This window comes from Bipolaris maydis (assembly GCF_028858645.1).
Source record: "Bipolaris maydis strain C4 unplaced genomic scaffold PSV08scaffold_16, whole genome shotgun sequence".
Lineage (NCBI taxonomy): Eukaryota > Fungi > Ascomycota > Dothideomycetes > Pleosporales > Pleosporaceae > Bipolaris > Bipolaris maydis.
Window position 1 is genome coordinate 719,352 of NW_027093872.1, and position 19,536 is coordinate 738,887.

The window sequence follows — 19,536 nt, forward strand, 5'->3', positions numbered from 1 at the left end:
AGATGGCTCGACTGTGGAACAAGAGAAATGGTCAAAGTTGTGAAAAACATGCCACTTCGCCCTTGGTACTTATTCCTCGCTTTGAAATCCACACCCGAATCCCCCGCCTGACATGGATGCTGCGCTGGGGTGGGCAGATCTTATCAATCATGTGACTGCCTTCTGGAAATTGTGAGCATTGCGGCTTGGCACCAACCTTCACTGTGCAGCAATCACCACTGCCGCCACGACATTGTACCCGCCCAACCGCCTTCTGGACAGTCCTAGGGCGACTGTTGACTTGTCTTACCACAGTAGACAGTCGGTTTCCCTGGCCATTGGCCTCATACCACACAATGTCGCAAGTCATAGGCAAGGTACACATCCCCCCATCGGACCTCCGCATGCCCATACCCAGATCCTCCCAGCGAATCTCCCTTACCCAAGTCAATATTTTGCTCTTGCTATACCACCGCTGACAAACTCCCCCAGACGCGCCTCGCCTATGCCCGCTCCTGGCACCACCTCGACATCGGCAGCGACCCACGCGCCCTCGGCCGCGTCGCCTCGTCCATAGCCCTCACCCTCATGGGCAAGCACAAACCAATCTTCGACCCCTCCACCGACTGCGGCGACTATGTCGTCGCCACAAACTGCGCCCAGCTCCACACCACCGGCAAAAAGCGCTCCCAGAAACTCTACCGCACACACAACACCCGGCCCGGCTCCTTAAAAGAACTTTCAATGGACAAGCTCATGGCGAAATGGGGCGGCGGAGAGGTGCTGAGGAAGGCCGTCAGTGGCATGTTGCCGAAGAATCGCCTGAGGAAGGAGAGACTCGCGCGGTTGAAGACTTTTGAGGGAAGGGCGCATCCGTATGGGGAGAACTTGATCAAGGTGAGGAATGGAGGCGGGCAGAGTATAGTGGAGCATCAGGATGTTAAGAGGACGTTTGCGCGGGCGAGGGAGACACAGGCTGATGCGGCGCCGGCTTCATGACAGTGTCGAGCGAGGGGAGGGGCTGCGGAGAGGGAGGGAGGGGGCAATTGAGATTGTAGACTTGTAGCAAAACTTTTATACATGACCATCATGCGTATAGACAGTAACATTTGGAATCTAGTACCTGTGGAAAATCGAACAGGCAAACCACATGAGATACGCTATATTTGACCATGGGGGACGAGGCATAGTCAGAAGGAAACAGGATAAAATGTATGTAGTGTTCAGTTATTTCAAGTAAATCATTAAAGCATGACCAAGCCACTGAACACAATCCATTCCTTTTTTGAGCTTCTCTATTGCCGGCATTGTACGTGTGTCTCCATCATCCAGCCGTGAAGATATGTGCGAGAAGATGAAAAAAAAGGTACGTGAATTCCTTTGCCTAAAAAGAGTAAAGCCGCTATGCAAAAGCCCTGCCCGCCCGTGTAAGAAACGCAAACGCCGTGAATGCCATTCTGAAACTCCTGATTCCATGGGACAAGACAAAGAAACCTGACAAGAGGAGAGCAAGGAAAGAAGAAACCAGAGGCCCGAGGGCACGGTTGAGAGATACAAGCTGGCGAACAAAAGCGTGTCGCTTTACTCCTTTTTACTAGCGAGGATGCTGTACTGCCCGCCGCAACCCGCCCAGGTGAGCTTCGTCTCACGAACGGCAGTGTTGTCAATCATGGTTGGCACCTCAATATCGTCATCAGTGCCCTGGCCGGTCTGATAGTTGGCCGAGAAGCCCCATGAGTATGCCTTTCCGTCCTTGTCAATGACGATGCTGTGATCAGGACCACATGCACCCGTGACAACGTTCTTGAGGTTGGGAAGAGGCGTGGGTTGAACAACAATCTTGGCCTTGCCATTGTTCTTCAACACCTTGTCCTCGTCTGTCTCAGCATCGAGCTCAGACGGAGGCAGACCGGTCTGCGCGCCGTCGCAGCGACCCCACACAAGTACTTGTCCATCCTTGGTGATGGCAAGGTTATGGTGAGCACCTGCGGCTAGTGACTCCACTGACTTTCCTTCCAGGCTGTGTATGATCTTAGGCTGAAGAACGCTGGCATCCTCTGCACCAGCGTTGCCAGTGTAGCCCGTTTCGCAGTAGTTGTTCGCACCCCATGCCCAGATGTGCCCATCTTCTGCGATCGCGAGACCATGGTAGTCGCCAGATGCGATGGATGCAATTCTTTGACTATGCTTCTTGATCGAGGTATCGTGAAAGCCGATCCTGTTGGGCTGCAGAGCTTGGTGCAAATTGCGCTCAGTCACACGACGACCGAGTTGGTTCTGCTGACCGTTGCCCCAAGCATACACGTGCCGGTCCTTGTCCAGTACATAGACATGGTTGGTACCGCAAACAATCTGTGTAACCTTCTTGACGGTGTCCAGGTAGACAGGACGTGGCGCAGTGTGGTTTCCACGCTCGAAACCAAGAATACCTTCGTTTTTACGGAAAGTACCCCAACCATAGACAGCTCCCTCAGTTGTCAGCGCAAAAGAGCAGCTGTCCCCAGCAGCAACGTCAACAAACGTTGTGTCTTCGGGAAAAAACTCGGCAGGGACAGGCTTCGGTGTGGCCTCCTCGTCATTCAGACCACCAGTCTCGTCTTCTGAATCGGAATCAGAATCGTCTGCGCCGACGTCGCGCATCTTGACGTTGGCATTGGATGTGTCACGTCCAAGTGCACCATTGTCGTTTACGCCCCACGTCAGGATCTTGTTGTCCTTTGTCAGTGCAACAACGTGCATACCGCCAGTAGCAATCCTGACGACGTTCATGTTCGTCAGGGCTTCGTTGTAGCGCGGTCGCTTGACGTCGATGGCCTTTTTCGTTGCCCCGAATCCAAGCTCACCAGAGCCACCCTCACCGAATACGAAAACCTTCAGCGGCTCAGTGTAGCGGATAGCATTGATCTCGGTCTTCTTTCCCTTTGCGCGCCTTGGGCCCTTGGGATTCGGGATGAGGGCGGGATTGACCTTGGCCTTGGGCTCAGCCTGTGGTGTTGGGGCCTTCGACTCGACCTTGGAGGCAGCTTCGGGCGTGGGCTCTGGCGACGCCTCAGGTTCGCCCTCGGGCGCGGTCTCGGGGGCAGCCTCGGGAGCAGGCTTAGGCACAGCCTTGGGAGCAGCCTTTGGCGCAGCCTTCGCACCATTGACCTTGGCCTTCTTTACAGCAGGCGCAGGAGCCTCCTCTGCTTCTTGCTCGCTCTCCTCGTCTTTCTTGCGCTTCGTTGTCTTTTTTGTCGCGACTTTGGGCTCAGCCGCAGGAGTCTCCGTCTTCTTCGCGCGACTGCGTGCAGCAGCTGCAGGATTCTTAGCAAGTGATGGCTTTGATTCGGACGCGTCGCCCTTACGCTTTTGAGCTGGTGCTTCGACCTCTTCGGTCTTTTCATCAGCAGCTTTGTTCTCCTCGGCTACACCATTGGTAGCGGGCGCGTCGTCACTCTTCTTTGCACCTTTTCGTGGAGCTGCGCGTTGGTTCAGTTGGAGCTTGGTTACTCGCGATGGGTGGTGTGACGTACCAGTGCCATTGGCCTTGACTTCTTTGACAGACTTCTTTTCAGCAGGCTTTGCGCTCGTAGCGCGAGATGCAGCAGTCTTTGCCATTATGCGCGACAAAGAAAACCTGATGCGCGTAAAAAAGGTTGTGTTGGAAACTGTGGTGGAAGAGGTTGGTGTTGTCCAGCACGGAAAAATGTTGAACTATTTAGTAGAGTTGGCGCTAGACTTCACATGGATCCACCGACGTGCAGCCACGGCCCGCCAGCTATTCACCGCGCACCTCACCGCCTGATTGGCTGGCCGGCATTCATTGATCGCGTTCACCCTCGAGGCGCGTAGCATCTCGCATTGTTCTGCCTTCATCACCACTGCATCCCCTTCTGGTCGTCCCGTGCGTCCGGTTGCTTACGTCACATCCGTACACCGCTGGTACGTAGATGGTCGTCCAGGTGCAAGCACATTCACTACAGGGGTGAACAGTACAACATCTTCACCTCCCTTATCATGTTTCACCAGTTCCTTGTTCTTGTTGCTGTTCTGAAAGGGGCGTTTTGCGTTCAGCCGGAAGCGCCACCACCGAAAGCGGCTCCCCTGCGTGACCTGCCATGGGCCCAACTCAACTTCTTGCACACCACCGACATTCACGGCTGGTGGGGAGGTCATTTGCAAGAGTACGTGAAATCTTCCCGATATTCCTTCGTGAAGTCATACTTGGCTTGTCAAGAAACAAACACTCCACTGTGTTGCGAGTTCTTGTTTACTTGTAATGGTCCATGGTACAACATGATTCCTAACGTGCATCAGAGCGTCTTACTCATCAGATTGGGGTGATTATGTCTCCTTTGCTAAACACATGCGCGAAAAAGCAGATGCGGATGGATCCGATCTATTGCTCGTCGATACCGGAGACCGAGTAGAAGGTGAATTTAAATGAACTCAATACTTGTGACACAAACACTGACCTCGCCTCTTTACCGTTCTAGGCAATGCAATCTACGACTCCTCGAAACCTCGGGGAAAGTTCACCTATGAGATCGCCAAGGAGCAAAGCATCGACCTTATTTGCTCTGGCAACCATGAGCTTTACAAAGCTAATACCGCTGAAGGGGAATTCTTCCACACTGTTCCCGACTTCAAGGGTAATTACATAGCTTCGAACCTCGATATTTATAATCCAAAGACCGGAAAATTGGAGCCTCTTGCCCAACGGTTCAAGAAATTCACCACCAAAAACCAAGGTATCCGCATCCTGGCCTTTGGCTTTTTGTTTGATTTTACAGGTAATGCCAACAACAGCGTCGTGCAAAGAGTTGAGGACACTGTGAAAGAAGAATGGTTTACAGAGGCTCTGAAAGATCAAGATGTAGATCTTATCCTTGTATTTGGTCATGTTGATGTCCGCTCCACAGAGTATGCGCTGCTATTCTCTACTATCCGTTCTTTGCACTGGGACACCCCCATCCAATTCTTCGGAGGACATACTCATATCCGTGACTACAAAATCTTCGACAGTAAGTCGGTAGCTCTCGAGAGCGGTCGGTACATGGAAACCATCGGATTCATGTCTATTGCCGGACTCAGCACTGGAGGGACAAAAGACGCAGCACCTATGCCTCAAAGCTCAGCGCTCACCTTTTCTCGTCGCTACATTGACAACAACCTATTCTCCATGCATCACCATACCGGGAAGGATGATCAGACTTTCCCGACCGAGCACGGCAAGAAAGTATCAGAAGCCATTGGCGATGCCAGAGAATCTCTCGGCCTCGGGAAGGTATACGGTTGTACACCACAGGATCTATGGATCAGTCGTAGGCCATACCCTCACAATGAGAGCATCTTTACCTGGATCGAGGAACAGCTCTTACCGCAGTCAATCGAGAAATCCGATCGCATCCGCAACGGGGGAAAAGCACTGGTTCTCACAAACACGGGCGCCATTCGCTTCGACATCTTCAAGGGACCCTTCACCAAAGATACCAAATTCCTCGTCTCGCCGTTTACTAGCGCAATCCGATACATCAAAGACGTACCATACAAAGCAGCAAGCCAAGTACTAAAACTCCTCAACAACGAGGGACCGATCCTATTGGAAATGATGGAAAACAGAGCATTCCTTCAACCTCCCGAAGCCTTCGCAGCAAAGTCTAGGCCACACATGCTTCAGGTACCCGAGACCGCTTTTGCGAAACCCGAGCACGGCCAAGCACCTCTCAGCAGCACCAGCGAAGACGAGCCAAAGCCCTTCCCGGGTTATACGACAAAAGATGACGCTGGCACGGATGGCGATGACACAATTCACGAGCCAATTGCCTTCTACAATGTACCAAACTGTATCCAATCAGCCGTTGGATTCGGTCCTGCGAGCAGCAAAGATCAGGAGCCTGAGACTGTGGATCTCATGTATAACCAGTTCATTGAGAAGTGGGTTTTGTTAGCTCTAGAATATCTGGGTGAGAAGCATAGTGTGGATGATACGTTGGAATATGATGATGGGAAGAGCTTTACGGATATCATGACGGAATGGGTGGAGGAGCATTGGGGCAGGGATGGAGGGAAGTGTGATGAGTGATGAAAGACGATTTAGGAAGTGATTTAGATGGGTTTGTACGCAGCAAATCTTGTGGTTTTCGCTACTCTCCCTGCTATGCATGTGTTTGCCTTGTCCGCAATGTTTTTAGAGAAATCGCATGTGCAAACGAAGGAGCACAAAACTGCTTGTATGGATTCTTTTTTCGAGAGACTGAATGTTTGATGACGCCGCTACGGGGCTTAATTGCAAAATTGCATTAAGCGTGTAACAGGCTCAATACAACTCTCACGTCCATCTCATGGTCCATGTCCTTCAAGTTTCGAGCTGTGCTTTCGAAGAGTCTCTCAGCGTAAACCAATATCTTTCGCCCTAAAAACGCCGTGCCATGTAAATGCATGCCTGTCCCAAACTCCAAACAGTTCGTTTAAATCGTCTGTCGACTATCGGCGGGCCGCACGGGCTTGTTCTCGTTCGCTAGCATTGTACCTATGAATGTTGTTAGCCTCCATCCGGGACGTAATTAAGACCATTGACTCTCGGAATCGCGGCGATTAATCTCCCGAGTCAGGTCGGCGCGCTCAGAACGAGGTACGTACTTGAGGAGCTTCTCGATCAGATCGACGTGAGTGAGAATCATGCGGCGGCAGCAGTAGCGCTGAAGACCGACACTATCGAGTGCTTCACTGGAAGAATATGCATGTCAGTAGAATGTATATATCAAGGGCTTCAGGGTTTGCGCGTATAGACTTGGGGAAAAAGCATCGTCCTACCCCGAAGTACGATGAATAAGGTATAGGAGGTCGGTAGGAAAGTTAACGGAAGGTGGGGTGCTTACGCTTCCTCCATGCCATCACTCAGAAGTGCCATGTATTTCTCCCACAGGTCGCCGGTGACCTAACATCGGATCAGTGTATGCGCGCATGAGCTTGAGTGGTGGTCATAGTACCTTGCCACAAGAAAAGCAACGGATCGGGACAATCATTTTCAAGTTTTGGGTATTTTACAAGTAGGATGAAGTATCGCGATCGCGGTATTGCAGTCGTGGGATAACGCAAAAACCTAGTAAACTTGTGGTGGGTGGTGCGCAGCGTCCGCGATGCTGTCTCAAAGAAAGTTGCGGGCGGCGCGCTAAGAACGCGGGCGGTGAAAAGCTCGGGCCAGCTCCATCAAAAAAGATTCTCAAGATACATCCAGTGCACGACCATTACGACAATCGTCATCCATTGTGAATTTTTACGCCAAGCTTACTCTGAGGAGCAGCTACCATGGCGGACGCAACCCCCCAGCTAAAGAGGAAGAGAGAGGAAGCTGCGGCGCAGAAGAAGGCCAAGAAGCAGAGGAAAGAAGAGGCCGCAGCGGCGCTCAAGGACGGTCGCAACGGCGAACCTACAATCTCTGCGACTGATTCGACCCCCAAATCTACTAAGACGACTACTCCGAAGAAGCAATCGAAATCGGCGCCGCAGACAAATGGTGTAAACAAAGATGCGACCAACGGTACTCCCACAAGTGCGCAGAAAGCCAAGAAGCCGCAAGTACAGCATAACGGATCGGTAGATGATCATGAAGCACAAGCTGCCGACACAACAGTCAACGGAATCGCCGATGAAGTGGTGCAAGCTGAGGAAGAAAAACCAAACGGAGTAACCAATGAGGGGGACAAGGCAGCACGAAAGAAGGCGAAGAAGGAGAGAAAAGAGAAGAACAAAGCAGAGCGCAGCGAGCTTGGCACAACCGACACATTGGAACTGGCCAAGAAGAAAAAGAACAAGAAGTCGGGAACTTGGGTTGTATCCCCTGCTCAAGGAGGATGGTATTTGCCTGCAGACCCAGTATTCTCTAAAGACGAAAAATACCTAATCGTTGCGAATCTCAAGTCGCTGTGTGTCTATGCCACGGATACATCTTTGCTTGTCAACGAACTCTTGGACAACAACACTGGATCACTTACAGCATACGCTCTTTCCACTGTAGCGCCACACCTAATCTATGCCGCTTACTCGTCTGGAGAAATCATGTTGTGGGACTGGGTAACTGGTAAAAGGACCGGGCGATGGGAGATCGGTACTACGGTCCAGAACATGGCTGTTATCACACAGCCCGAGTCTGATCAAGATCTCGTGTATTGCCATGAATCCGAAGATGGTCATAGCCTTACTCTCCGCTCTCTTCGCACCAACCGCCAAAGTTCAGCTGGCGAATCCAAGTCGGAGCTCAAACAGATACTCAACACAAACTCTGCAATCCGCAGTATCCAGGTTCTCCTACAAGGCAAATACGTCATTGTTGCAACTGTCGATTCACTCGTTGTCGGAAAGCGCGTTAAAATCACCAAGACGGCGCTTCACGAATTCGAGTACGTCTGGCGCGAGCTGAAGTTCTCAAAACATATCAGAACCTTCAATGTCTACCATCGCGAGAAGCAGGAAGCCAGCAACACAAAGAAAGGTGCACAGGATCAAAGGGAGATCCTTGATGTTGCTGTTGGCGAGGAGACTGGCCTCATCCTCTTGTTCGAGGACATCTTAGCCTCATTTGCTGCGATTGAAAGCAGTCAGAAGGGCAAAAAAGAGAGAACAGATGCTGCTGAGAGTCTCAGGCCTAAGCGACTGCACTGGCACAGAGACGCGGTAGGGTCCGTCAAGTGGTCATTGGATGGTGAGTGTGCTCGTATTTTAGGGACTCATACAAGGACTGACATGAGCAGGCAATTACATTGTTTCTGGTGGTGATGAGACTGTCCTCACAATCTGGCAGCTTGCTACGGGACTACCACAACACCTACCTCACTTGTCGGCAGCCATTGAAAACATTGTGGTCTCTCCCACGGGTTCTGCCTATGCTCTGACACTTGCCAACAACTCAGTCATCATTCTGTCTACGACTGAGCTGGAGGCGCGTACCAACATTGTTGGCATCCAGTCACGAAGAATCGACACCGAGCAAATGCCAAAAGAGACCAAGTCTAGTAACATGTACCTTGGCATCTTCGAAGCAGTACCTATGACTGTAGACCCCACAAACCCCAATGAAGTATCATTTGCAGTGCCTTCATCACAGCCCCGTCAAAAGAAGGGAGGCCTGAAACCAGAGCCATACCTCCAGACGTTTGATCTTGCGAACCAGCGTGCCAAGAGCCGACAGGCATTGACACGCAACAACGCAACAGAGCCTAATGTTGCTCCCGACGGCGGCCGAATCGAAGAACCCAACGTTACACACATTCAAATCAGCCACGACGGAGAATGGCTTGCGACAGTTGATGAATGGCTTCCACCAAAATCGGATACTCGTTACCTCAATGAAGGAATTCCTGAGTTTAATGAGCAGGAACGTCTGAACCGTCGAGAGGTATACCTAAAGATCTGGCGACGCGACAGCAGCAGTGGACAATGGAAGTTGGAGACCCGAATCGACGCACCGCATTTCTTCGAGGACAGATGTGGCAATGGACGTGTTTATGATCTTGTCGCTGACCCTACTGGTGCTGGCTTTGCGACTGTAGGCGAAGATCATGTTGTAAGGACCTGGAAGCCGAAAACACGATTACGCGATGGCGTTATCGTTCGCGGAGCTCAGCAAGAAGGTCTGGTTACCTGGTCACTCGACCACGCAATTGAGATCAGTGACAAGCTTGATATTACCGAAGGATCGCAGCAGTCTTTGCCCCCACGCACCTCACGGTTAGCCTTTTCCGCAGACGGTTCGGTTCTTGCTATGTCGGTTTCTTGGGATTTCGAAGAGGATGCGGGGGTAACGCATTTGATTGACACCAGCAGCGGAACCATTCGACGGTCGCTGACAGAAATCGATGTGACTGCCTTGTCAGGTCTTGGATTTGTCAGACAGTACTTGGTAATAGTCGCAGATGCCATTACCGTCTGGGACATGGTCGCCGATCAGCTTGTGTACAGCGCTTCAATTGAGACCCCTGGCCTTAACCGCCTGGAGCGCGTGCCCCTGGTCCGACTTGCTACAAATGAGACGGACGGTACATTTGCTGTAGCACTTCCTCGACTAGAAAAGAGCGAGTTGCATGCTTCCAAGATCAAAAAAGCGTCGTCCAAGGTCCTGATCTATAGCCCGGAGCATCACAAGGCGCTGTGGAGGGAGAGCCTATCGCCCATCACTCTAGCTCTTGCATCTCGAAGAAGTGAGACCGGCTACATTGTCCTCGACTCACGCTCTTGCCTCAAGACGATTAGCCCAAGTGCTGGCCCCCTGCAACTTCTCACCCCACCACCTGAAGAGCAGCTCGAGGCGCACCGTATCACCTACCCAGATGAGATTGACATGGAAGATGACGAGTCCGAGCGACCTCTAGCCAACCTTTTGGTGTCGGAGGATCTGACTCAGGACGTTGATCAAGACAAGCATGTATTTAACATGCAGGACCTACAAAATGTGCTGCATGATGGCTCTGTGCCCCCGCCTCCACAGGGCCTTTTCAGTAATATTCTGGCGTTGATTGGTGGCAAGACACAAAAAGTAGCGTCATAGGCGCAGTGCATATTTGGCGATTATGTATTTTGTTCGTTTTTTTTCTTCTGTAGGATACAATGACATTGACGTGTTTGTATGCTTGACAATACTGCGGATGTACTCGTGCTGCAGGATTAGAGTGTCTTGATCTCTTTTGGAGCATGGTGTTGAGTGTTTTTTTTTTCATCTTTCAAAACACGTCCTTGTTAACACAAAAGGGCTAATTACAATCATACTATTCTTGCAGTGCATACGTAGTATTCCGCATAATTGTTCCTTTGCATCCCAGTCCATCCTAACCCGGTTGTCCTCGCTTTGCAATACTCACCCAAGGCCACCAACCCCTCGGTACCAAACAATTGCGGGGTCATCCTCAGCGCCCCCCGCCCCACCGCATTAGCCATGCTGTTTCCGTGTTGTCGGCATCTCATTGTATCGAGTGCGGCTTTTTCGTGTTCGCTGCTTGAATTATTATTATGTTACATGCAAAATTTGCCATCAATAGAACACGCCCGCTTGGCTTAGTGGTACAGCGTCGCACTCGTATTATACTATATGAAATGCGAAGATCCGCGGTTGTAGGTCTACTCCAAGTTCGAAAACAGGTTCGTCCGACTAATTTATCTTAGCGATTCCGCGAGTGGGCAAACATCCTTTTTTTTTATTTACGACTTTGTGTTTCTCTTAATCTCATTAAGCTAGTATTGCCTCATCAATAATTTCTCCCTATTTTTATTACACGCTACATGTTGTCCGTTTAATTAACTGAAAAGATATTAGTTGGAAAAGTCCCCCTTCCTTTATCTTATCTTTTAGCTAGTATTGCAGTCACCTTTTGAACATGATATCACAGCGCTGTAGTATTTCTTGAATTTTGTCCACATTCTTCCTGTTGAATGATTCCGTATGGCTATGAACAAAATATTCCATATGGCTATTAGTAGAGTGTCAGCAACTATGTTGATGAAACTCAAGTTTCTTCCTGATGATATACATCTTGCAACTTCGCCTGAGTTGGAGCTGTTGGCGCTTGCGCTTGTTGCAAAACCAATTCATGGCTTTTTTTTCTGGTAAAGCTGCCATTGAGCTTGAGATGTGTGTGACTATGAAAGCTTCGACACAACCGAACAAGCAGTTCAGCACTTGTGTCGCACTGCACATCTGCGCACATGTCGATCTCCTTGTGGATACAACAATTCGCCCGGTGCCTGCTTCCCATTGCTACTATCCGATAAATTGCGCACCCAGATTAGCGAATCCAGCGATTCCACGAGTGGGCATCTTCTTGAGCATATTCCGTTTTTTTTTGCATTTGGTGTCGTGTTGATTTGCGTCGAGTTTGGTTGAACTGGTGGTTTCTTTTTTTAGAAGTTTCAGTTCAAAAGTGTATGTGGATATAGTTTTGTGGTGGTGAATTAGGGCTTAGTGTAGGAAGAACAACGTTTCGTTAATTTTGAGCATGGTTGTGAAGAGATGGGGCTTAGGTGAGCTGGGATTGCTGAGATAAGTAATCCTGTTTTAGTTGTTAATTTTTTGGAGGGACAATGTGTTGGTCCGTAGGGTGAGGTTTGATTTGCGAGTGAATGTTATGGTATTTACTTGAATTAATTGTTCTACACTCAAGCTATTCTAAAATCCGATTCGAGTTCTGCCAACGGTGCTATACCAAGACATCAGAAAAAAAGCAATAACGGGTTTCGAAACGAAATCGCAATAGTTGTTATCTCATCCACCAGGTTCATGAATTGCTAAAGTCTGAGTCTATGCAGGGGTATGTGTGAAGGACTAATTAGCGCATTTAGTCCGCGCCACAACAACAACACACCACGCCGGGGGATGCAGCGAGTAAACAAAAAACCATATTCAGTCAGTTATGCCGGATAAAGTTTTTCCGCTAATGGCTGCGGGGTCCGGAGGAATGATGGGGTGAGGGGGAAGAATCAGGGGAAAGAGAAGTAAGGAAAAGGAAAGAGGGAGCCAGAGCTTGCTTATCGGATATTGGGGACGGAAGTGAAGCAGAGGAGAGAGGTGGTGGGGGTGGGAAACGGGAAGAGAGAGAGAGTTAAGGTTCGGATAAATTGGAAAGGGAGGGAAAAAAAGGAATAATTAGGTGCTGGCTGCTAGCGGACCGTTTGCGGTGCGGGACGGGGTAGTAGGTGGAGGGGTAGAAAAAGCAATGACATTTAGAGCTTGTCTGGTGGAGTGATCTGGGTTGATTATTGAAAAGGAAAAATATGATAATCGGAGATTGATGAATCTCCGTCTGACAATCATACTAGTGAATTTGTATTTTGGAAGTAAAAAAAAAGATTAATAAAAAAATAAGCCAAGCGAGGTTGGCGTGAAGAATGGTATTGGTATGGAATAAAGTTACTTTGTTCCTCCCAGTCGTCAATAAAGGTATATTCCTTCTTCATCGTCATCGCCTCCTTCCCTTCAGCCTCCCGGGCCCCAACAAAGTTTGCTCCGCTCTGCGTGCCTTTTCTCTCTCTCCACATTACCATACTGTTTCTCGACTGGGGGGTATCGTTTAGTTGTAAAATGCATTGTATGCGTAGTATCGGCACACAATGTAAATGGGGGTAATAATGGAAAAAAGGAGAGAATAGACAAGAGCAAGGAGACTGGTGGCACAAATTTTTCTTGAATCAAAGAAGAAACAAAAAAAAACTCCCAAATCTACGGCCTCTGGTGTCATGAAAGGAAAAAAGGGTGTATATGTGATAAACAAAAGAACAGAGGCAAAAAAAAGTAAAGTGCGTTAGGAAGAAGTGTGAGATGCCGTTAGAAGATGCTGTCATGAACATGAATGTCCTCCTCGTCGTCCCCTTTGGTGTCTTGCATATCTCGCACCACAAGTGGTGTATGTGAGTATGCTTGTTATTAATAGGATTCTTGGTTTATAGCTCCCATCGTGTCGACTTTGCCTTGTTGTCCGAGTTGGAGTTGTTGTTCTTGGGCTGGATAGGTTCGTCGTGCTTCCCAATGTCCTTGAACAGATCGTCGGCGCTCAGACTCAGCGCATCCTCATTGAGGCCAAAAGAGCTCAGACCAGGCAGAGCCGGGGCCGGAGGGCCCTTTTGTTCCGGAGCTTGGACAGGCTGGGGCTGCGAGACGGTGCGAGTGGTTGCGTAGGTGGGCGAGTCGACGTGGCCCTCTGGGACGGGGCCGGCGATGAAGGTTTTCCTCTTGCCGAACCAGCTGCCACTCTTCCTCCTGTTCAGACTGGGCGCCTGGCTGGTGACGGTCGCGGGAGAGCCCGGCCGGTCAGACTTGAGGCTGTCGGAGGAGGAGAGGGTGCGAATGCCGAGAAACTTGCGCACAGACGTAGGGCGTTTGCTCGAGGGACTCGTGGGAGAGACGGTGCTTGCTCCATCGCTGGTGCGGCTCTCTCGCGGGTATGAATCGAGAGTCGAGTTGTCGGACGGCTTTTCTGGAGGAGGCGACTCTCTGTGGGGTGGCGAGGCGGGCGACTTGGGGGTGGGATGGGAGGAGAGCGGTCCCTTGCTCGGTGTGGGAGGACGAGGCGAGTCGGGCGGACTGTCGAGCGGCGCGGGTATCGAGGTGCCCTCTGTGAGGGAAAAGTTGATGGGCGTCAGCGTCAATGGCTTGTACTGGAACTTTGTCGACGACATGGCGGGCAGAGGCAGGCGCGTGGACCAGGCGGGAGTGGTGTTGGGGTGAGGTTGAAAGCAGAGAGAGTCTGCTAGGGTGGTAGTGGAGGTGCGGTGGTTGGCGTGGCAGCGGCGGGTGAATAGCAACAAGTACTATAGCAAGAGGCCGCAGGTGGGTGGAAGCTTCAGGAGGTATCGGGCTGATGAAGCGGAGGAACGTGACGGGGGTCTCGACGGCCGGGGGTCACGAAGTGGGTAGCAGGGACCGGGGGGCGTTGGCACAGCTTGCAACACGACGGAATACGCAAGACGCAAGACACGCAAGCGAGCGGGCGCGGCGAGGCGCGGCGAGGCGAAGGGTAGTGGGCGATGGCGTGTGTGAGGATGTGGACGGCCCAAGTGCGCAGTCCCCAACGGCGGCGACATGGAAACGGAGGCGATTGAGAGAGAGTGTATATACGTACATGTATACGACTAGGCAGATGGCACACATACACATACTACGAACACACTTAGGCACATGCATAAAACCCGCGCCGGCAGACGATATGCAGCCCAAGCCCACGTACCTGGCATGCCGTGGCTGCCTGCCCTGCGCCGCCGCTCTCTAGCCTGCCCGGCCCCAGCCCACCAGCCACTCCGCCCGGCCCTCGCCCACACCCACCCACGCATCGCGACGTCGACATCCATACCACCGCCATCCAGACGCATACGGCACTACACGGCACTACACGACACGACACGACGCACTGCCTTCCGTTGACATGTCCATCTCCCCGCGCTATCGCTGATTGGCCCGCTCCCGGCGTGCTGATGTAATCGCCCTGCCGCCCCTTCCATGCCATCTCCGGTGCCTCCAACATGCTACTTTGGGCTGCACATACATAGTACACACATGCACACGCTTCTCGCTCATGCCCCCCCCTTCATCGCGTCTTGCGCTGGTGAATCTCGTCCAGCTCCGCAATCTCATCCAGCAGCTGGCACGTTTCCAGCGGGTTGGCAATCCATGCTGTAGTGCACGCCAGTCGCGCCTTGAAGTCATTTGCTCCCGCACTAAGAAACTGGTCGCCCACATGCAGTGTCTTGCTGCCTGCAATCCCCCCAAAGATGCGCTGACACGCCAGCACTCCCCATGACTTGTCCCCAATGTCAACAAACACGTCGTTTCCGCCTGCTTTCGTGTCAGTACACATATATCTTCACCCCATATTGCCCAGGGTCGCGCCTTGCAACTCACCATTGAACGCGCAAAACGGCAACCGTTGGCCAACCTCGGAAATTTCCTACTAGTGTCAGCACAGCCCGCTGCCCCCGTCCCCAACACACATACCAGAATCTTTTGAATAATCAACACTGTCTCTTCTAGCGTTTCGCGGCAAAACTTGTATCCGGGTTTGGGCACAATGCCCACCGCCCTCTCCTTGCGCACCACATTGGCCTCCATCCGGAAGTTCCGAATCGTGTCCCTCAGCGAGGCCTCTGCCAGGTCCAGGAGGTCCTTGATGTCCGTCTCGTGCCATAGCAGCATCTCTTCTAGTAGCCATTCTGCTCGCGGCACCAGCCGCAGCAGCACCGGGCTGTTTTCGTCAAACTTGAAACAAAAGTTACTCTCGCCTCCCATGATGAGCAGGTTCTGGCGAGCCTCTCGAGGCAGATCAGATGCCTGGATGGCATCGAGCAGGCCGTGAAGTCTTCCATAGTATGGTTTTGCCTCGGTGTATCCAGCAGCCGTGACAATGCCAATCTTGGATCCACGCCGCATCAGTCCCAGTATCTTTGGGATAATGGGATTGTCGGGCTCAAGATTCTTTCCATCGTCATAAAGCGTCACATCTCCGTCAAAAGTCACGAGTTCTAGTGGGCCATTGCGCACGAGACTCATGACCTGGGCTGTGTTGAGAACCAGACGAACGTCATTGAAAGAAGGGGGCACAAAACGCCGATGACTAATGAAACGCCTCTGATCTTGCCATATGAATGCATCGTGCAGTGCCAGTGGTGTGAAGAAGTTTGCTACTGACGGTACCAGCAGCTTCAGCTTTGACCGGTCTGGCTTGCCGTCTTTCTGGTGTTGAACTGTACCGCGTCAATACAGAGCAGCCTGTCTATATGCTTGAGAGAATCTTCATGTTTCAATCACTCACTGTGGTCGTTGATTATCTCCTCTACATCACGCATAATCTCGGCATACCGCCGCTGGGCAATGTTGGCCTGCTGTTCGACCGATTCGCCATTGGGTTCAAACACGGCTGTAGGATGCGAGTGCAACACAAACGGAACAGCTAATAGACCCTGCACGTTTGTGAGAAACTGGTCAATGTGATCTTACAGGCACAATAAGTATTACCTTGATCCATTCAATCTGATGCCACGATTAGCCAAAGCAGGAATAAAAATTGAGTGATACTCACAAGCTGATCTCTTCGATGAGTCTTCCAGACGTATTAGCGGTGTACAGCTGGATGTCCAGTTAATCACGTTACACACACACCTTGAGGGCATCTGCAAGACAGAGAGCATCATGTCAGCATACTGGTTGCTTGTACAAGTAGCCATAGCGGCAAAAACCGGCAGCACTTACATTCTACACGATATCTTGTCGTCATTTTGGTAGCAATTCAGTCTGTGAGAGGGGAGGAAAAGAGAAGAAGATGGGAGAAGAAGAAGAAGAAGCAATTAGGTATGAGCTGTCACGGTGGTTGAGGGCTGTATGTCCAAGCTTATCGGAGTCCGCCGCTAGTGGCTGGAGAGGGAAGGGACCATGCACAGATGACCCGTGATATCCCCGCACAAAGCTGCTACTACATGCACTACGACAAGAGGCTGTACTTCGATGTATGATCGCTATAACTGGTTCGGCCATCGCTCGCCTCTCCGCACCAAGCAATGGACGCAGCACCAGGAACCCGTGGCTCCATGTGCAACGCAAGCCGACAATCGATAAGCGGGGGATCTACCAGCGGCCGCTACTGAGAGCTCCGACCTTTATGCAAGGGCCCACCGCGCCGGAGCAAACCACTGCAACTCACCTTCTACAATCCCCTCTGCCGCTGCTGGCCTTGCCGTCGCCATGGATTCACTAAACAATGTCACGCTGCGCCCATGGCCAGCTACCGAAAAGGAAGAGCTGACTCAAGACGACCTATTGATCAAGATCGAGCAGCTCGCAAGCGAACGGGGCCATTTGCGCAACATCACCGAACAGTCGCTGCAGCAAGACATTGACGCGGGAAAACACGTGCCCGACGATGCCGACGACGCAACCAAGCAGGAGGATAAGGAAAAGGAAACCGATGCGCCGTCCCGCCAAGAGCAAGCAGAAAAGGTGTTCAAGGCAGGCCAGGAAATGTACAGCCACTTGGAGTACGTATCACCCGCATATCCACGCCGACGACGCGACGTCTGACAAGAAACAGGTGGGCCAAGTTTGCTGCTACCAATGCGCTCGACCTCGTCTCCCTCGTCCTGTCGCAAGATCCAAACAAGCGCAGCCTCAACTTCTTCAGCCCAACCTTTCGCGAACAGGGTCTGAACCAGGGCATTCCTCTAGGGTCTTTTGGCATGAGCCGGGAGAATCACGAACACCGCATCCGCAAGCCCGAAGAGCAACAGAGGTTGCAGGATGTCGAGGCTCGACAAGAGGTTGTGGCACAAGGCGCACGTATGGACGCGCTCGACTCGTCAGTAGATGAAATCCTAAAGGCAGCAAAACACCTGGAGAAGGAAATACGACGAGAAACAAAGTACTGGCACCAGATTGTCTCCGTCTCGGATAAAGGCTGGCCCATTCAGCGGCTCCGTCAAAACGTGCGCCATGCGCCTTTTGCAGTGCGCTATGGACTTCCAGAAGGTAAGTTGCGCCCATTGAACGGACATGTACTAGAGCTGACAGAGCATTTAGCAAGTGATCACTTTAAAGCCCGTGGTTTCGCCCCTCTGCAAATGGACAAGGACGGCAGTATCATCCTAGATCCAGCTCTTGCACTAAAGCCAAAGATACTCCGCGTTCGAATCAGTATTGATGGAAAAATCACTGGAACATCTCAAATATCAATTGATGCCGAGCTCGCCAATCAGTCTCTGGAAAAGTCCATCCAGTTGGCACGGGATTCTTTGTTCGAAGAAGAGCTCTATTATGAGATGAGTTTGGAGACGCGACAGTTGTTAGCATACGGAGTCGAATTTCGGGACTCTGTCATCTATGTCGATGCGCCTCAAATGGGAAGCCTGTCGCAAAACCGCAAGCTGCTCATCGACTGTGTACCCCGAGACGATCCTATACCGAGCAGCCAATCTCGCGAGTACGACTGGCTGGCTAAGAACATTGCCGAATCACTCCGTCTTTTGCTGGCTCATGAGCACAGCATGCGTCTCTATCGGAGATCACAGCTCCCACCTCCATTAACAGGAAAAGCACGTGAAAAACAACCACCACCATTGCTCCGTACACTACTTGCTGTCCTTTACCACATTGAGGGCGTGGATTCGCTTCACGCCTATCTTGGATCTGTCGCGAAGACTCTCCGTAGCGCCGGCCTGGACGTGACCTTGGAAACAACACGTGAGAATTCCTGGGCAGCTCTTGTTGGAAGCTTAGAAGCATCATCCAAGAAAGGCATATCAGCTACCGATCAGCTCTTTGAGATTTTCATGAAGCCGTTTGGTGGAACTGCTACTTTGACCCTCCCTACTTCAAACGGCGCACAGTCGGAGACTTTGAATATCATTACACGCACCATCATCGGCCAACCCACTTTCGGCACGGAACACAGATTAAGTCTTCCGTCCACGCTAAGCTCCGATCTTGGATTGTTCCAGCAGCAGAAGTTTGCTACTGTCGAGGAACTCAAGTCGTATCTGGACTGGATCCTTTCGCTCCACGTTGCCCATCGATTACTCAAGAACGACTATTCTTCACGCGCGCAGACCAGAAGTCAAGATGCGCGGCTCTCGATTCGGACCAAGGATGCGAAGAAAGGAGTTGCATCGACAAAGGATATCAGAATTGAATTTAATGATGGAGAGCTCAAGATCGCAAAGTTTGCCGCAGATGCACCAGAGGAATCCGAAGATTCAGAACAATCACACACCTGGGCTGGGACAGATGAGAGCACCTCTTTGAAAGAGGTTGTCAAGAGTTGGGTTGGATAAAGTTCTGGACGAAATAACAGCTACAATCAAAGTTTCAGTGCCATCTGCTATGTCGTTTAGGACCATTAACAAAACAAGGACTGTCATTGTCGATTGTAAGATTACACAAATCCCTACGACATCAAAAACACGAGCATTCCTGCTGTGAGTCCAAGAACAGATACCCCGGTCTAGCTCCGTCCGCATCGTACCGCCAATGTCACATTGCATCACAAAAGCGGGGTGAACCGTTGTGAAGTCTAAACCGTAATTAGGTAGCTACTCTTGGATATAACCTCAAAT

The 19,536-nt window shown here is 51.2% G+C and overlaps 8 protein-coding genes and 1 non-coding gene across 9 annotated transcripts; 5 read left to right on the forward strand and 4 right to left on the reverse strand.

Annotated features, from left to right (window-relative positions):
- Positions 1-289: 289 nt before the first annotated feature.
- PSV08DRAFT_336242 (mitochondrial 54S ribosomal protein uL13m) lies at positions 290-1,092 on the forward strand. Its single transcript, XM_014223624.2, has 2 exons — positions 290-356; positions 472-1,092. Exons 1-2 carry the CDS (start codon positions 336-338, stop codon positions 976-978), a joined length of 528 nt encoding a protein of 175 aa, XP_014079099.1. The 5' UTR covers positions 290-335; the 3' UTR covers positions 979-1,092.
- Positions 1,093-1,246: 154 nt separating this feature from the next.
- On the reverse strand, positions 1,247-3,638 carry PSV08DRAFT_18634 (regulator of chromosome condensation 1/beta-lactamase-inhibitor protein II). Its single transcript, XM_014223625.2, has 3 exons — positions 3,492-3,638; positions 3,324-3,437; positions 1,247-3,272 (listed from the first exon to the last, which is right to left on the reverse strand). The coding sequence occupies exons 1-3, from the start codon at positions 3,574-3,576 to the stop codon at positions 1,561-1,563; spliced, it is 1,911 nt and encodes a 636-aa protein (XP_014079100.1). The 5' UTR covers positions 3,577-3,638; the 3' UTR covers positions 1,247-1,560.
- A 180-nt stretch (positions 3,639-3,818) lies between these two features.
- Positions 3,819-6,409, forward strand: PSV08DRAFT_231487 (Metallo-dependent phosphatase-like protein). The gene is made up of 3 exons (XM_014223626.2): positions 3,819-4,142; positions 4,276-4,391; positions 4,455-6,409. Exons 1-3 carry the CDS (start codon positions 3,976-3,978, stop codon positions 6,041-6,043), a joined length of 1,872 nt encoding a protein of 623 aa, XP_014079101.1. The 5' UTR covers positions 3,819-3,975; the 3' UTR covers positions 6,044-6,409.
- On the reverse strand, positions 6,083-7,099 carry PSV08DRAFT_336278 (8 kDa subunit-domain-containing protein). Its single transcript, XM_014223627.2, has 4 exons — positions 6,951-7,099; positions 6,840-6,898; positions 6,601-6,687; positions 6,083-6,490 (listed from the first exon to the last, which is right to left on the reverse strand). The coding sequence occupies exons 1-4, from the start codon at positions 6,984-6,986 to the stop codon at positions 6,445-6,447; spliced, it is 228 nt and encodes a 75-aa protein (XP_014079102.2). The 5' UTR covers positions 6,987-7,099; the 3' UTR covers positions 6,083-6,444.
- Positions 7,100-7,210: 111 nt separating this feature from the next.
- PSV08DRAFT_366153 (uncharacterized protein) lies at positions 7,211-10,618 on the forward strand. Its single transcript, XM_014223628.1, has 2 exons — positions 7,211-8,662; positions 8,712-10,618. Exons 1-2 carry the CDS (start codon positions 7,270-7,272, stop codon positions 10,502-10,504), a joined length of 3,186 nt encoding a protein of 1,061 aa, XP_014079103.1. The 5' UTR covers positions 7,211-7,269; the 3' UTR covers positions 10,505-10,618.
- A 378-nt stretch (positions 10,619-10,996) lies between these two features.
- On the forward strand, positions 10,997-11,133 carry PSV08DRAFT_t69. The gene has a single exon. It is a non-coding gene; the product is annotated as a tRNA-Thr (tRNA).
- A 2,096-nt stretch (positions 11,134-13,229) lies between these two features.
- On the reverse strand, positions 13,230-14,203 carry PSV08DRAFT_18652 (uncharacterized protein). Its single transcript, XM_014223629.2, has one exon. The coding sequence runs from the start codon at positions 14,119-14,121 to the stop codon at positions 13,387-13,389; it is 735 nt and encodes a 244-aa protein (XP_014079104.1). The 5' UTR covers positions 14,122-14,203; the 3' UTR covers positions 13,230-13,386.
- A 774-nt stretch (positions 14,204-14,977) lies between these two features.
- Positions 14,978-16,733, reverse strand: PSV08DRAFT_231493 (IMP-specific 5-nucleotidase). Its single transcript, XM_014223630.2, has 8 exons — positions 16,685-16,733; positions 16,595-16,605; positions 16,515-16,535; positions 16,451-16,465; positions 16,248-16,395; positions 15,434-16,179; positions 15,341-15,386; positions 14,978-15,277 (listed from the first exon to the last, which is right to left on the reverse strand). The coding sequence occupies exons 1-8, from the start codon at positions 16,707-16,709 to the stop codon at positions 15,027-15,029; spliced, it is 1,263 nt and encodes a 420-aa protein (XP_014079105.1). The 5' UTR covers positions 16,710-16,733; the 3' UTR covers positions 14,978-15,026.
- A 391-nt stretch (positions 16,734-17,124) lies between these two features.
- Positions 17,125-19,303, forward strand: PSV08DRAFT_366156 (subunit 17 of mediator complex-domain-containing protein). The gene is made up of 3 exons (XM_014223631.1): positions 17,125-17,466; positions 17,520-17,953; positions 18,005-19,303. The coding sequence occupies exons 1-3, from the start codon at positions 17,174-17,176 to the stop codon at positions 19,252-19,254; spliced, it is 1,977 nt and encodes a 658-aa protein (XP_014079106.1). The 5' UTR covers positions 17,125-17,173; the 3' UTR covers positions 19,255-19,303.
- The last annotated feature ends 233 nt before the right edge of the window (positions 19,304-19,536 follow it).